This window comes from Aotus nancymaae, unplaced genomic scaffold (assembly GCF_030222135.1).
Source record: "Aotus nancymaae isolate 86718 unplaced genomic scaffold, 86718_ANA_hifiasm-v0.15.2.pri h1tg000016l, whole genome shotgun sequence".
Classification (NCBI taxonomy): Eukaryota; Metazoa; Chordata; class Mammalia; order Primates; family Aotidae; genus Aotus; species Aotus nancymaae.
The window spans coordinates 16,371,260-16,386,372 of NW_026988428.1; the positions used below are offsets into that span (position 1 = coordinate 16,371,260).

At 30.9% G+C, this 15,113-nt stretch overlaps 1 protein-coding gene across 1 annotated transcript in view; it reads right to left on the reverse strand.

Moving 5' to 3' along the window:
- LRRIQ1 (leucine rich repeats and IQ motif containing 1) overlaps positions 1 to 15,113 on the reverse strand; it is a 219,348-nt gene that overhangs the window by 196,533 nt on the left and 7,702 nt on the right. Inside the window, exons 4-8 of the mRNA XM_012442102.3 lie at positions 14,230 to 14,321; positions 12,906 to 13,023; positions 12,132 to 12,355; positions 9,357 to 9,431; positions 4,553 to 6,172 (exon numbers count right to left, since the gene is read on the reverse strand). Of these exons, the coding sequence (XP_012297525.2) occupies positions 4,553 to 6,172; positions 9,357 to 9,431; positions 12,132 to 12,355; positions 12,906 to 13,023; positions 14,230 to 14,321 (2,129 nt within the window). The remainder of the gene's footprint in view (positions 1 to 4,552; positions 6,173 to 9,356; positions 9,432 to 12,131; positions 12,356 to 12,905; positions 13,024 to 14,229; positions 14,322 to 15,113) is intronic.

Genomic DNA, 15,113 nt, shown 5'->3' on the forward strand with positions numbered 1-15,113 from the left:
AAATCTGGCAATTATGTGCCTTGGGGTTGGTCTTCTTGAAGAATATCTTTGTGGTGTTCTCTGTATTACCTGGAGTTGAATATTACCCTGCCTTGCTAGCTTGGGAAAGTTTTCCTGAATGATGTCCTGAAGAGTATTTTCCAACTTGGATTCATTCTCTTCATCACATTCAGGTACACCTATCAAACGTAAATTAGGTCTTTTCACATAGTCCCATATTTCCTGGAGCCTTTGCTCATTCCTTTTTATCCTTTTTTCTCCAATCTTGTCTTCTCATTTCATCTCATTTCATTGAGCTGGTCCTCGACTTCTGATATCCTATCTTCTGCTTGATCAATTCGACTATTTAAACTTGTGCATACTTCACGAAGTTCTCGTGTTGTGTTTTTCAGCTTCATCAATTCACTTATATTCCTCTCTAAATTGTCCACTCTCATTAGCATTTCGTCAAACCTTTTTTCAACATTCTTAGTTTCTTTGCATTGGGTTAGAACAAGTTCTTTTAATTCACAGAAGTTTCTTATCACCCACCTTTTGAAACCTGCTTCTGATAATGGAACACACTCATTCTCCATTAAGCCTTGTTCCGTTGCTGATGAGGAACTGCAATCCCCTGTAGAGGGAGAGGCATTCTGATTTTGAGTATTCTCTGCCTTTTTAGGCTGGTTTCTTCCCTTCATTACATATTTATCCCTCTGTCATCTTTGTAGTTACCAACTTTCTAACTAGGTCTCTGAGCGGAAGTCCAACTTGTTGATTCCCAGTGCCAAAATCTGAGCAATCCACTGCGCCGGCCAAAACAGCAGTGTTAAGATTGATGGTGCTTTTCTGCCCGGGAATCTCCGGACTCTGCACCGAGAACTGCTGCGCTGAGGCACCAGCAAAACCACCGCGCCGGCCACAAGAGTTGCCATGGCGACCCATGGGGCTCCTCCGCTGGGAATCTCTTGGTCCGTGAGCAACAAAAATTCGTCTCAAAGTGTGGCGTCCTCTTGTTCTCTGCGCTTTCACTGGGAGCTACGATCCCGAGCTGCTAGTGATCAGCCATCTTGGATCTCTCTCCTCCAGCAATAAACTTTTAGAGATTTTATTCTCAATTATTCTGGAGTTCACCTAAGAAGTAGCAGCAATCTATGGTAAACTGTAATTACAAAAGTAATGAAAGCAACAAGTCTATTTTTTTGTTTTACTTTTTCAGAACATTTATTCAGTGGTCTAATCTCAAACCTATTCAGTATGGAAAAATAATACTGTTTTTATAACCAGCTGCAAAGGGACTGGGTCCAAGGTATAATTCGTGGCTTGAATAAAACAGCTACACAATAATTTCAGACAATTCACGTGTCATTCTAATAGCAGTACATTACAGTTTGCTTTGTATAAGAGAAGTGAGACTTCTTGATCTAAAAGTTAATAAACAGCTAAAATATTATTATTCATGTTATGGTATAAAGCAATATTTAAAAATCCATAAGCTCAGTGCCATTTTATGTGGCTGTTGTTACTTAAAACAAGTTACCATTCGTAGCAAAATGCCAAAAATAAAAGACGAAATAGTTAAAACATTTAAAAATAAAAATATATTCATTACCTACAATTTTTGCTCTCTTCTCTTTTGAGATATTACTACATATAACCCAATGGTTTAATATTTTCAACTTTATAACTTTTTTGATGAAACAGGCTATTAAGCAGCCCTCAAAAAAAAAAAAAACATTTGTCTTTTTCTTTGCTTGCTTGAGACCCACATTTGACAAGTGATACTAGAAATCCTGGGTCATGTTCTTTACAGACAGCATTATAAAACTCGATAATCCTATATAATAGATATTGCTCTTGCAGTTTGTGAAAGACAAAACTGAGGCTCGTAGAGGTCAAGCATTTGCATAAGGTGACACAGTCAGTAAATAGCAGAAATAAAATTAGAAAGTCTTAATATAGAACTTGTTAGCAGTCTAATAAACTACACTCCAACAATTTTACATTAATTTCTTCTTCAGTCAATATCCTTTATCTAAACTGTGAAACTGGTAGTGATGAGAAGATAAGATTAACATTCAATTGGAATTATTTATTCATCTCCCCACCCATCCATCCTATAATCAGGTAATGAAAGCCACTACAGATGGTTCCTGACATAAGATTGTTTAATGTAGAATTTTAAAAAATTTTACGATGGTGTGACAGCAACAGACATTTATTAGAAACCATACTTCAAATGTGAATTTTGATATTTTCCCAAGCTAGCAATATAAAGTATGACAATCTCTCACGATGTCAGGCAATAACAGGAAGCTGTAGCTCCCAGTCAGCAACACAATCACCAGGGTAAACAACAAATACTCTATAGTGAACCATATGGCCAGATGATTTTGTCCAATTGTAAGCTATGCAGGTTTATCTGGATGCAACCTAATTGTAACTTAAGGAGTATCTTTATTTGCCTGGCAATGTGTAAAGAAGTATTGACAAAAAGAAGATCTGATTTATATCCTGAAGTCTCAAAGTGAGAGATTAACATTAAGAAAATGAATGCATTACTGGTGGACAATAAACTTTTCTAAGTTTATCTCCAGAAGGACATTCCAAGAATGGCAGTGAGTGGTCAGGATAAGGACAAAGATCTAAAGCTAAGAAAATATAAAGTCAAAAAGAAAGCAAGCCATGGATCAGTAGTAGCAGTGGTGAATGAAGACACGAGGATAAGCCATCTACCAAATGCAATCATTAACAGGAGTTGTCTGGTAATAAAAGATGACATTTTCTTAACACTTTAGCGTCTATATGGCATATCCACATGTACTTTTCAACTTTATATTGTCTATTTGATGCCTCAAAGCCAAATTAAACTCTTGCGATAGTTGCTTTAAGAAGTGATGAGAGGATGATGGTGCCCTTTAGAACACTACTACTCAGATTAGTCCATGCACTAGTGTCAACATTGTCATTTAGAATAATTGCAAACATGCAGAATGGGTGGATTCCCAGACCTATTGAATCAGAATCCACATTTCAACAAATCTTCAGGTGTTCTATAGATTTTAATAGTTTGCCAGGCCTTGGTCTAAGAAGTAAAAGAAAGAGTTAATTATCATTTTATGTACATTGACAAGAGTTCAAAAGAAGGAACAGAGAGTGGACTGGAGAAGAAATGCCAAGGAGAAAAAGTTAAGATTCACGTATCTTAACTTCCTTCTCATTGAACAGAACAGAGACCTACAAAGAAAGGGAGGAAAACCACTGTTTCTGTAACTTCATTTTCACTTTCAAACCAAGTACACTATAGGCACGAAGCAATCACTTGTGCCTAGCTTTAACAGATATTCATGAGAAAAATTAAATAATTGCTGATGTTATCATATTGGAAGGTCTGCAGTAATACGTCAGATAAAGAAAAGTGCTAAAACATAATTCCAGAGATAACATGCCCAAGGAAAAAATTAGGGAAGAGCAGATGAGAGATTCTATATATAACTCTATAGACCTCATAGACATGGCAAGTACATTACCAGGAAATAAAAGACACTTAAAAGTGTATGTCTTGTCTCTTATTGCTATTTCATATATCACAGATCTCTTCAAAATCCCACTATTTTTTTATTATCTCACAAGATACTCCGAAATCTTATTTATAACAATTCTGAAGATTCATAATAATGTATTCATGTGCATATTTATTTGTTTAAGCTCTGTAAAGGAAAAGACTGGGTTTTCTTTATTTTTGCTTATTTAGCTCATCATATTGCTGAGTGAATGAACAAAATAATGTTTATCTATTAATATGATTGCTGCTTTTCCTAGGCATCTGTCTAGTAAGAAAGTCTGTCAAAAAACTAAACTTTATTGAATACATTTGACTTTCAGTCCTTAACTAAATATATGTATTTTAACCATAAGTCCTTTCTAGTGCTACACTGTTTAAAATATTTTCTGTTTTTCTGTAAGTTAGTTTCAGTGTCTAATTTTGGTTGAAACTATGTTCTCCATAACCACAGAAAATCAGTAACATTTGATGACAACTATTTTACATTTAGACATATATGCACCACCTTTAAGTAGCACATGACTAAATAATTGTTTCTAGATAGGAATTCTAGGGTCTTGTATATTGTAAGCCCACAGCAGTGGTCATGGACAGGAAATCCACTTTATTACAAAAGGAGCCACTATGTGGTGTGGTGGCTTAAGTCTAAAGCAAACTGTTTACTTAGGAGTTGCCTACTCTAATTCCAACCCTACATTTCTAGATGCTTCATCCTTAGAGGCTTATATATTGACCATAGGGCCCTTGACAGAGGGTTCAAGATATTAAAAAATATATAAAGCAAAGCTTTTTATAGAATGGTATTTAGAGAAGATGCCTCAAACAATTTTAGTTGAGATCTTTAACATATATTCCCTCTCAAATGGGGTAATATTTCATTCCTAACTTTATTAAACAAGAGACAGAATTCTTGTATATAAAACATTTCTTTTTCTAAGATCTGAAAAGTTATCTTTTAAAGAGCTAATTGTAACTAAATATGAAAAAGTATTATAAAAATAGAAATACCTGCTGTAAAGTATCCCAAGGGCCACACTGAAGAATTTCCAGTGTATCCAAAGCAGGTGCCATGTTGGCTGGACATTTCACAGGTCTCTTTCTTCTAACAATTTTCTTTTGTTGACTTTGCTTGAAAATTTCAAGCCAAGGTTTAAATGATTTTATCCAGGCTAGTCTCTTTTCTTCAATAGAAGATAGAAGGGTTGACTCTGGTACAGAGCAGGTCATGCTTTCAGGTTCTGCTCCATTTTCAGGGCATTTTTCTGAAATATCTTTAATCTCAGATTTAAGAGAGTTCACTTCTTTAGACACCATGGAGCTTTCTGCATTACAGTTACTCAGTTCTTCACAAGGAACATGTGTACCTAACACATAATCTTGGTCATTTCTTTTGCCTTCTATATTTGTCATGGTATCAGTTGTGTTAAAAATCACGTCACTATTCCATGCATTGTCTTTTGGGTTCTCCTCAATTTCTTTAAATTTTAAATCAATTTCTTTTTCTTGTAGTATTATGTTTTCTCCTTTATCTTCAGAATTTTCTGATGTTAGTGATAGTGGTTTTTGTTTCATTGAAATAATTAAAGTATCCTTATCTTTATATAACAATCCATTATTTTCTTTTTCTACTATTTGTACCTTTTTCTGCTGATTATCTTTAATTATTTTCTGTTCTTCATTGGTTTTCACCTCACTGATTTCTTGGTTATATCCTAATATTATTTGGTTTTTTTCCCCCACGTTCTCATTTACAACATGTTCCATAATTTCTTGTTTTTGTATATCCAACTTTACTTCTTGCAGCTGAAACTGTTCTTTCACATTTTCTTTTAGATCGAGGTTTCCCAATTCAGTTTTGTTATCTATATTTTCATATTTTCTTGCTTGCTTGACCAATTCTTCTGAACATTGCTTTTTTGCTAGGTTTTCATTTTTTTCTTCCATTTTAAAATCTGCCACAATTGTTTGGTTTGATATAGATTCTTTTAATTTTACTTGTGTTGATTCTTTTAATATAATCTGTCTATCTACATTTTCTTTCTTATTTGATTCTTCAACTAGCCAAAGGAGAACATCTTCCTGCTTCTTTGAATTTTCATCCACTAGCTTTTTGGCTATATCACCCTTATTATATGAAATATCTTCATGAATTAAATGTTTGTTAATATATCCTCTCTTCTTTAATGCACTACTTAGTATTAGCTGTTGGCTTGCGACTTCTCTTAATCTTATTTTTTCCTTGTTTATTAGTTGCTCTCTTTCTTGTTTTACAATATTCTTTTTTTCTTCATATTCTTTTTCTCTCCCTTTCCTTTCCTCTTCCTTTTGCTTTTTTCTCTCTTCTTTTATCCTTTGTTTCTCCTCTAATCTCTGTCGTTTTTCTTCCTCCTCCTGTTGTATTTTTGCTTTCTTTTCCTTCCACTCCTGTGCTTTCCTTTTCTTACTTTCAATTTGCTCTTTTATAATTGGGCTATATTTTTTATAGGCTATAAATGCTTTATATTTAGCTTGAATTTTAACAGCTGCATTATTCTGTTGTTTTAACAGACAAATTTTTTCTTTTTCTTGTAGGTCTTTAAATCTTGTTCTTTCTTCTTCCATTTGTAAATGCAAGTTTCTAATATACTCCTAAAACAAAGTAAGATACAGGGTAGTCAGTGTAAACTAAATATATGATGTTACTAAAATGTCATCTGAAATATAGATTGAAAACAAATACTAAAACTAAAGTCTTAATAAAGTTCCTATAAAATTTAGTGACGCTAAAGTCATTTATCTTAAAGGGTATTACTTTTTTAATATTTATGAGATTGAATCATGTTGTTAAGTTGACACTTTAATGTTACTATGTGTACTAAGCCACTCAGATATAAATTGAAGATTTCCTTGAAGATAGAAAGCATATAAAATCAGAAAGACACAGAATAAGCAAACAAACGATAACAACAAAAGGGAAGCCACAGGCTAAAAAACGTAGAAGAAGAGGACTTTAAATTTTCTGGATTGAGAGTTCTGATAAAGAAGACTCAGAGCTAGTATTGAGACTGCAAAAATAGGAATTATTTTGTAAAACTTATGATACCAAGAAAGCCAGGTAGTCCCTAAATACAAACAATATAAAAACCTACTGACTTATCTTCTCCCTTCTCAATGATCCACATATTACTGCATTTAATGAGATATTTGGAGTTAAATGAGAAAATATTATTTTCACAAGAGTCCTAAACCAAAGTAAGCAGATCAACAAAATCAAGCAAATATCTAAGGGAAACTAACACAAAGGATATGAGACTATATTTTAATCACCAGAAGGAAGAACCAATTTCTGAGAAAATAGAACTATAAAATAAACTAGATAAAAATTTAAATAAAGATATTTTAGAAAAATTTTTAAAGAGGAATAACCTCATATTTCAAGTGTTCAAATAAAAATGACTCACTTAAACAGATAATCAAAATAGAATGGCTGGACAGCTTATTACTTAAAAAAAAATAATAATTGGGTGTTTTCCCAAAACAACAAATAATAACAAAGATAAAAAAATATATATGTCAGAGGTAAAGAAGATTAACACAGAAACTCCAACACATGACTAGTAGGAGTTCCTAAATAAAGAACTGAGAAGAACTGAAAGGAAGAAAATAATAGAAAAATACATTTTCTTAAAAACAACAACAAAAAGCCATGGGAGAAAGACGGAACATTGCCTGCACACATACACAACACACTTAGACAGATGCTAGCAATATTTCAGAACTCTAAGGAATGGAAGCTGTTAGTTTTACTGTTGCTCCTTTTTAGGTAATACACCTCTTTTTTCCTCTGGATGTGTCTAACACTTTATTTTTCTTTTTTCTTATTTTACTTTTTATTTATCAACACTTTATTTTATTTTGTCTTGAACTGGAATAGTACTATTAAATTCCAAGATGTGATTTTCTTTGTATCTATCCTCCTTGGGAATTAAGTATCATCTTTGAAAGTAGGGATTATTTTCAGTTTTATGCACTGCTATATCTTAAACACTCAGAGAAGTGCCTGACATAGTAGAAAACCAGTAAATATGTGTAGAAGAATGCATAAAGTGAAAAATCCAAAAGCTTCAAAAGAATGTAAGAAAAAGGCAACAAGTTTGCAATCATAGATAGCATAGGCAAAAATATACAATGAAGTCTTATCTTTACATTGTTAAAAGTGGTAATAAACCTGTATTCTACACACCCAAAGAAACTGACCATTAATTTTTGAAAGCAAAATAAAAATATTTTCAACTATGCAAACAAAGATTGAGAAAATCTAGCATCCAAAATTTTTTTTGATAACTATTTAAGTGTATACTCCAGGAAATTAAAAAATGAGTCTGAAAATTGGAAGAAGAGTTAGGATTCAAAGGACACAAATGAACAAAGAAACCATTATCATTAAATATTTCAATTGTCTTTTTACTGTTACTCCTTTTTAGGTGATGTGTCTTTTATCCTCCGGATGCTTCTAAGACTTTGTTTTTCCTTTGTTTTGAATTTCAATAATTGTACTATTTATTCCAAGGGGGTAGTTTCTTTTTATTTATCCTACTTGGAAATTATGTTTCATCTTTGACCATTCAGGTTGATTTCTTAAAAACAATCTGAAACCTTTTTAGCCATTATCTCTTTTTTTAATTTTTTAAAAATTATACTTTAAGTTCTGGGGCACATGTGCAGAACGTGCAGAATTTTTACATAGGTATAGACGTGCCATGGTTTGTTGCATTCATCACCCCCTCATTTACATTAGGTATTTCTCCTGATGCCTAACCACTGTCTCTTTACCTCATTGCTTCTGCTCCAATCTCTTTCTTCTCTCCTTTTAAGATATGATACAAATTTTATATCTTTTCACTATGTATCATGTATTTCTTGAGCTCCTTTCCTCTTTTCTCATTTTTTTTCTTCTCTGTGCTTTAATTTGGATATTATCTATGGAACCGTCTCATTTCACTAATGGTCTCATCTGCTATGTCCAATCAAATTCATCCACTGAATTTTTAAATTTTATATACTGAATTTTTTAAACTCCGGAATGTACACTTGGTACTTCATTATACATGCTATGTTTTTTTTCACATAACCTGTTTAAGTATTTTGTTATTGGATTATATTTATAGGTATTTTGACAGCTCTATTAAATTTAACATTTGGATTATATACAAGCGAGCTATTATTGTCTTTTTTTGTCCCTTGTCATTCATATGACTCTACATGCTTAACCAGCTTTTTAATTTGACTACGTGTAGTAGAAACCTACTTTTGCAGGAGTGCGTTAATATAAATTTTAAAAAAGATTTGAAAGAAATACAAAAGAGGATAATGTTTAGCTAAATAACAAGTTTATGGGAGATATACACTTTAAATTTGTAATTACTTAAAATAATTGTATATAAAACTGTGGAATAAAAAAACTAAAACTTCATCAACATATCATCAAAATAATCTTATATTCAAAACAAAATTAATTGTGTTTAGGAAAAGAAGCTTTCATAACAATCTTTCAACATAAAGAAATGTTCAAAATGGTACCTTGCCTCAAACCTTAAAATAAATTTTAGAATTACAATTTTATATGGACAACACTCACTAAACCAGCTAACTCTCATTTTCAAGACATTCTATTTCAAGAAGTGTTTCTGAGGATTACTAAATATTTAATGCTGTAATAAACTAAATCTTATACTACTTAGGCAGTATTATCTAAAAATAAACATTTCAAGCAAAGTAACGTATTTCAAATAAACAAAGGTTAATGTGCAAATTAAAAACAACATATAGGTACCTCATGCTGTTTAAATTTCTCTTTCCACATTTTCTCTTCTCTAGAGAGTTCATCATTCATCTTGTCCTGTTCTTGCTGAACATATGATAATAATAAATATGGTTATACTCAAATATCAAATATATCATGTTAATTATATATGATTCTCATAAAATATATTTGTAAACAATAGTTAAAGATGATAATGCACCCAATGGCTTTTGATTTTTAGTACTGAAATAACAACTTTAATCTCAAACTGAAGTGTCATATAAATAATACCTAAAGTTTCCATTCTGAGAACATAAAGATGTTTGCAACCTGGGAAAGTTGTTAGATTCATTTGAGTATGTTTATTTACAGCATATAATTTATTGGCTTGAAATACTGTTGGGCACGGGAAAAATTACAATAATGTTTGTAGAATGGGTTTTGTATACAATTGTTTTCTCACCACGTCATACCATTTAACTTACATGAATCAGTTCAGCAAGCAATGGTTTTCTTTCAACAACTCTTTATCAACACATTTGATAAGACTTTTCAGAATAAATGAAGATCAGTAAAATACAACCCCCTTCTTCAAAAACTCTTCTGATCATGTGAAAACACTAGCATAAATTTACACACTACCCCAAATTTAGCAGAATAAGTTTACTACAAGAGAAAAAATATGAAAAATCATAATGAGTATGATAATTAGATCATGAAAGGCTTCATAAAGAAGATTGTATTTGAAATGACTGTTTTCAAGAAAAGAAACATATTTTCAGCACTTATTAAGCATTTTGAGCTAGGAAAATAATTACAGCTCTGTTTTTATAAAAGTCATCAGTTTAAATAGGATTAGAATTGGATGAGAAATGAAAAAATGATATAGTATAAATAACCACTCTTTAAGAGGCCTATCACACACAGCCTTTAAAAAGCCAATCAAAGAACAGCTAAAGTGAAATGTAAGAATGATCTCATGATTATTCTTTTGTTTTGTTTTTGGGATAGGAGAAAATTGAACATACTTATAAACAATAAAAAAGGAGAAGATGATGGGGTGTCTCAGCATATTGAAAAAGCAGGGGTAGGTTGAAAAATGATAAAATATAAAGTAGAGGAGGAAAAGCTAAACTTTGGCAGAAGGAAGAAACCTTTCTTACTGAGATAGGAAGGAAGGCCATTAATAATTAAAAAGAAGATGAGTACGGATGTTGATACTAAATAGCTGTGGAATTAAAAGGAAGAGAAAGTTTGCAAAAGTTGAAGGCAAAAAAAAGTTATATGATTATTTGATAATAATGAGGGAGGAGGAATTGGGTATAATTCTTAAGAGATTTATGATTGCTATTTTGGAAAATGGAGAGGCAGCTAACAAAGAATCCAGGAAAGAACTACTGAAAGAAAGTAAATTATATATTTAGAGTAAATCATAAAATTGTGGACTAGTCCCACTGGAAACTTTTAAGCTCCAAGGCATAATAAAGGACATATTTAGTAAATCATTATACCTAACAATATTGCATTTTCTTAAATCATAATTTTATGATAAATTCCAAATGTGTTTCAAAAAATAAGCTATAATTCTTTGAGGGTGAGGTTTGGTATTAGATCTCTTTTGCATCATCTAAGCACACAGCTGAATGCTTTCCCCTTAAGGTAGTCAGAAATTTTTGATTATAAAACAAATAAAAATGACAACCCTAGTGAACAGGATTGAAATCAGATGTTTTCTAAATCTGAAAAAACTACTAACACTCAATAGCAATTATGTATTTTAACACAAACCAGCAAATACTTTTCTGATAATCATTATATTCAATGCTATTTTGGAATATTTTTTAAAAAGCTTTGGATTTCAGAAATGACTATGTCATTCTGGTCTATGGGAAAGAAAACATAATTAAAGTAAAAGATTCATATCTTACTATTAGAAATAGTCATGGCATAACTGGTTCTACAATATTACAATTTCTTTTAATGTGTTTATTTTTTTTACATAGTCAAGAAATGAAATGTACTCAACATACAGGACTAAAAAACACTGAACAAGCTAATGTTCTTTATACGCAACACTCAAAACCATCAAGTTCTGGATAATGTATATTTAATTACGAAAGATAGAGATGTCAGTCATGCCTCTTATCCAGATATTCTGGATATTTTCCAAATATTCTGATGACCTGCAAGTAGGGTCCTAAAATCCACCAGATTCTCGATACCTATATACCACTACCATGACCTGATTGTGTGGACCTCCCAGTGGAAAAAAAAACAAGAACACATGCAACAGAAATAAAACAGCACAAAACTTCACATCAAAAATTTCCAGTTGGAGACAGTAGCTTAATGATGAAGGTGGGGCACAGACTGTCACCTAAATGGTTGAACTACTTTTAAATATGTTTTACATAATATGTCATATGCCAGACCACGTAGCATATGACACACTTTGGAAAAAGCATGCTCAATAATTTTTCATTGTTTTTTCCAATGTTTAGAATGGTATAAAGAAAAACAACAGTTTATATTATAAATTTCAGACTATGCAGGATGACCCTTGAAACTTCATAGACTCCACTGTTCCCCAAGATTAAAAGTGTGTCTGAACTTTGAATGAATTTCAATAAAAACTAATAAAGGAGTTCATATTAAATACTGTTAATTCAGAGTCAATTTCATCCTCTATCAGAAAGTAATTAAAAGCCATACTATTAAGCTCAATCTACACCACAATCCAAATATCAATATTCTTCAGAGGTAGCTACTGATTTTTAAATTGTATGAAAAACAAGAGCAAAATACCTTCTGAATATTCTCTAATTTCTTCTTTTCAACTTTAAATTGTTCCATCCAGCAATGTCTCTTTTCTTCTTCTTCCTGAAACTGTTTTTTTTCTCTATCCCGCTGAGCTTTAAGAGTTTCTTTCTCTTTATCTTCTAGTTCCTTCTGTTTCTCTTGCCAAGCCTCAAAAGACTGTCTACATTGTTCTTCCACTTCACAGTATCCAAAATTTATATCAGCATCATCTGCATTCATGAAGAAAAATAACATCATTATTTGTAAGATCAAAACTGTCAAACTAATTCAATTTAAAGTATAAAAATAATTTTAAAGGGAAAAAATAATGTCAACATATTCCCAAAATGATAACATGCAGCAATAAAATACATTGTTTAATATACATAGAAATTCTACTGAAGTAAATAAAGTCATATAACTTTCCTTAAAATATTCCACAAAACTTAATATGAAAATAAAATTTGTGAGTGTGCATGTGTGTGTCTGTGTGTGTGTGTGTCTCATTAAGAAATAATTAAGAGATAGTAAAGAGATACTAAATAAAATCAGGGACAGGCATATCTATTGCAATCAGCGAACATGTGGAAAAATTTACTTAAATCGAGTTAATTTAGAAGGCATAGAAGCCTATGAGGGAATGCAATTGAATAAGTATAGCAAAGGCACAATAATTTAAAAATATTGTAATTCTTTTTCTAAATATCAAAAGAACAAAAAATAACTGTCCAATTTTTTTTTTAGATAACTATGATCAATCATATAAGCAATTTAATCTACCTGTTAAAACATGTTCATCCATAGGCAAGTCATCAGGACCAGGCTCAGGAACAAAATCAGAACTGGCACAATTGGTTTTACTTCTAATAAATTCTTCTTTTTCTATTTCAGATAATATCTAGGAGATTAAATGAGTACCAATGATTAAAGAAAACCAAAATAGAGAGTAAAGCTGTCATTTTAACAATACATTAAATATTTCTAGGTATATACTAAGAATTTTAATTTACTCCAGACTTCTCTCAAATAAAAATCGGTAGCACATTGATAATTACTCTCTTTACAATGAATAAAAAATTTTTCCCATGCAAGCATAAGTAATTCTTATGTTTTTCAGAACTGTCTTAATATTATTTAATATTATTCTACAATATTCAATTAAACTGTTTGATAAGCACTTCAAAGTGTTTCTACTAATGTTTTCCTTTTAATATATTTCTATTTTTCTGACTAGTGACTGTTCACATACACAAACTTTTTATATATTCCATATGATAAAAAAGAGAACTACACTCTAACCTAAATTATATGTACATCATTTAGAACAATACTTTTCTGTAATTTTATTTTCACCATACTTTAGTTGGAAAGATACAAGATATTTATTCCAAGGAAGTAACAGTATAATAATTTAAAATTAATATTTTAAATTTATGTTACCAAAATACATTCAAAAGAGTAAAACATTCAAAAAAATAAGAGATATGTAGACAATTTTCAAATTATGTTAAACATGTTAGGGAGGAGGGATACAGTTAGATAAAAGGAGAGAAAGTTGGATAAAATGAGAGGTAAAAATCAATATAAAAAGTGAATCTCTACAAGAGACTTTCTCTTAAATACATTTGCGGGGTTTTAACTTAATAAAATGATAGGCTCTCCTTTACTCCTATGTTTTAAGTAAGTTTTTCTTGTATTTGTTTATAAAAACTAGTATATGATATTCTAAATTTAAATTTTCTACAGAGTAAAGCCTCTGCTGGAACATAGTACAGTCCTAAGAAGGAGTACATTAGAGTATATTCATTATTTTCCTCAGAATTTTTAGAAAACAAAAATTGTGTAATATAGTTCTACTGTTTTATTTACAAGCACATTAAATTGCCAGGTATAAATGGCTCAAGTCACCACTTTCAATATCCTTGAAGACTGACATATGAGTGTTTTTATATTATATGCCAGAGAAAAACACAAAACCAAAATAATTAAAAATAATTAATTTTTAATATTTAAATCAATGAACTTAAAATCAGCAAAGCATCATCCTGACAGAAAATTTCGAATTGTAATAGTGAATACTTTAAGTCAAATATTGAATATATACCTTCATTAATTGCTCCGAACTTTCTTCATATTCAGTTGATAGTCCTGTCCTTAAATGCATATGATTATTAGAAACTGCTCCATAACTACAGCCTAGAAAAAAAAAATTATAACTTCAAATATTAAAGTACAATACAATATGTCAAAACTTCAAACCCTTTCATAATCTTTAATCTCAAATTCTATTAGGGTATATTGTTGATCAGTAAGGGAAACTCAAAACAACAGAAAAATAATAAAGAATAAAAAATAGAGGAAATCTGTTATATTTACTCTAAAAATAAAAGTAATAAATTTCTAAAGCACTTTGACTCTTTATCACTTCCCATATTCTAGTGCCTTTAGTTTATTTCCCAGGCATAAAGAATCATGCTTTGCATGACAGTGCAATGACATCTTGACTAGAAATCAACAAAAATTCAACTCTATCTGCCACAAACCAGCAATATGACTTTTCACAAGGTATTGAAAACACTTTAATAAAAATACAAATTTAGAAATTATAACTATTATCATTTAAGTGAAGAGAAATTATATTTCTTATTTTATGATTTGCTGAATTTTATAATTTTTTAATTAACTGTGCAGATGTAATTATGTTTCTTTTCTTTCATTCAATTAATATGTTATAACACGGTGACGTTTCCTAATAGTAAACTAACTTTACAGAGGACCATTCTGCTGGCTGATTATTCACACCTATTTTGTCAGATATTATAGATTTCTTTTTTCCTCGACCACCTATTCACTACCTTTCTGGCATGCTTTCCTGTGTGAGAGGTCAAAAAGAAAAAAATGACATCATCTAGATTCCTTTGCAGATAGGTTTCTGAGAGTGATTTAGTTTATGTTCATAAATAGATTTACATAAACTCTTTATTTACA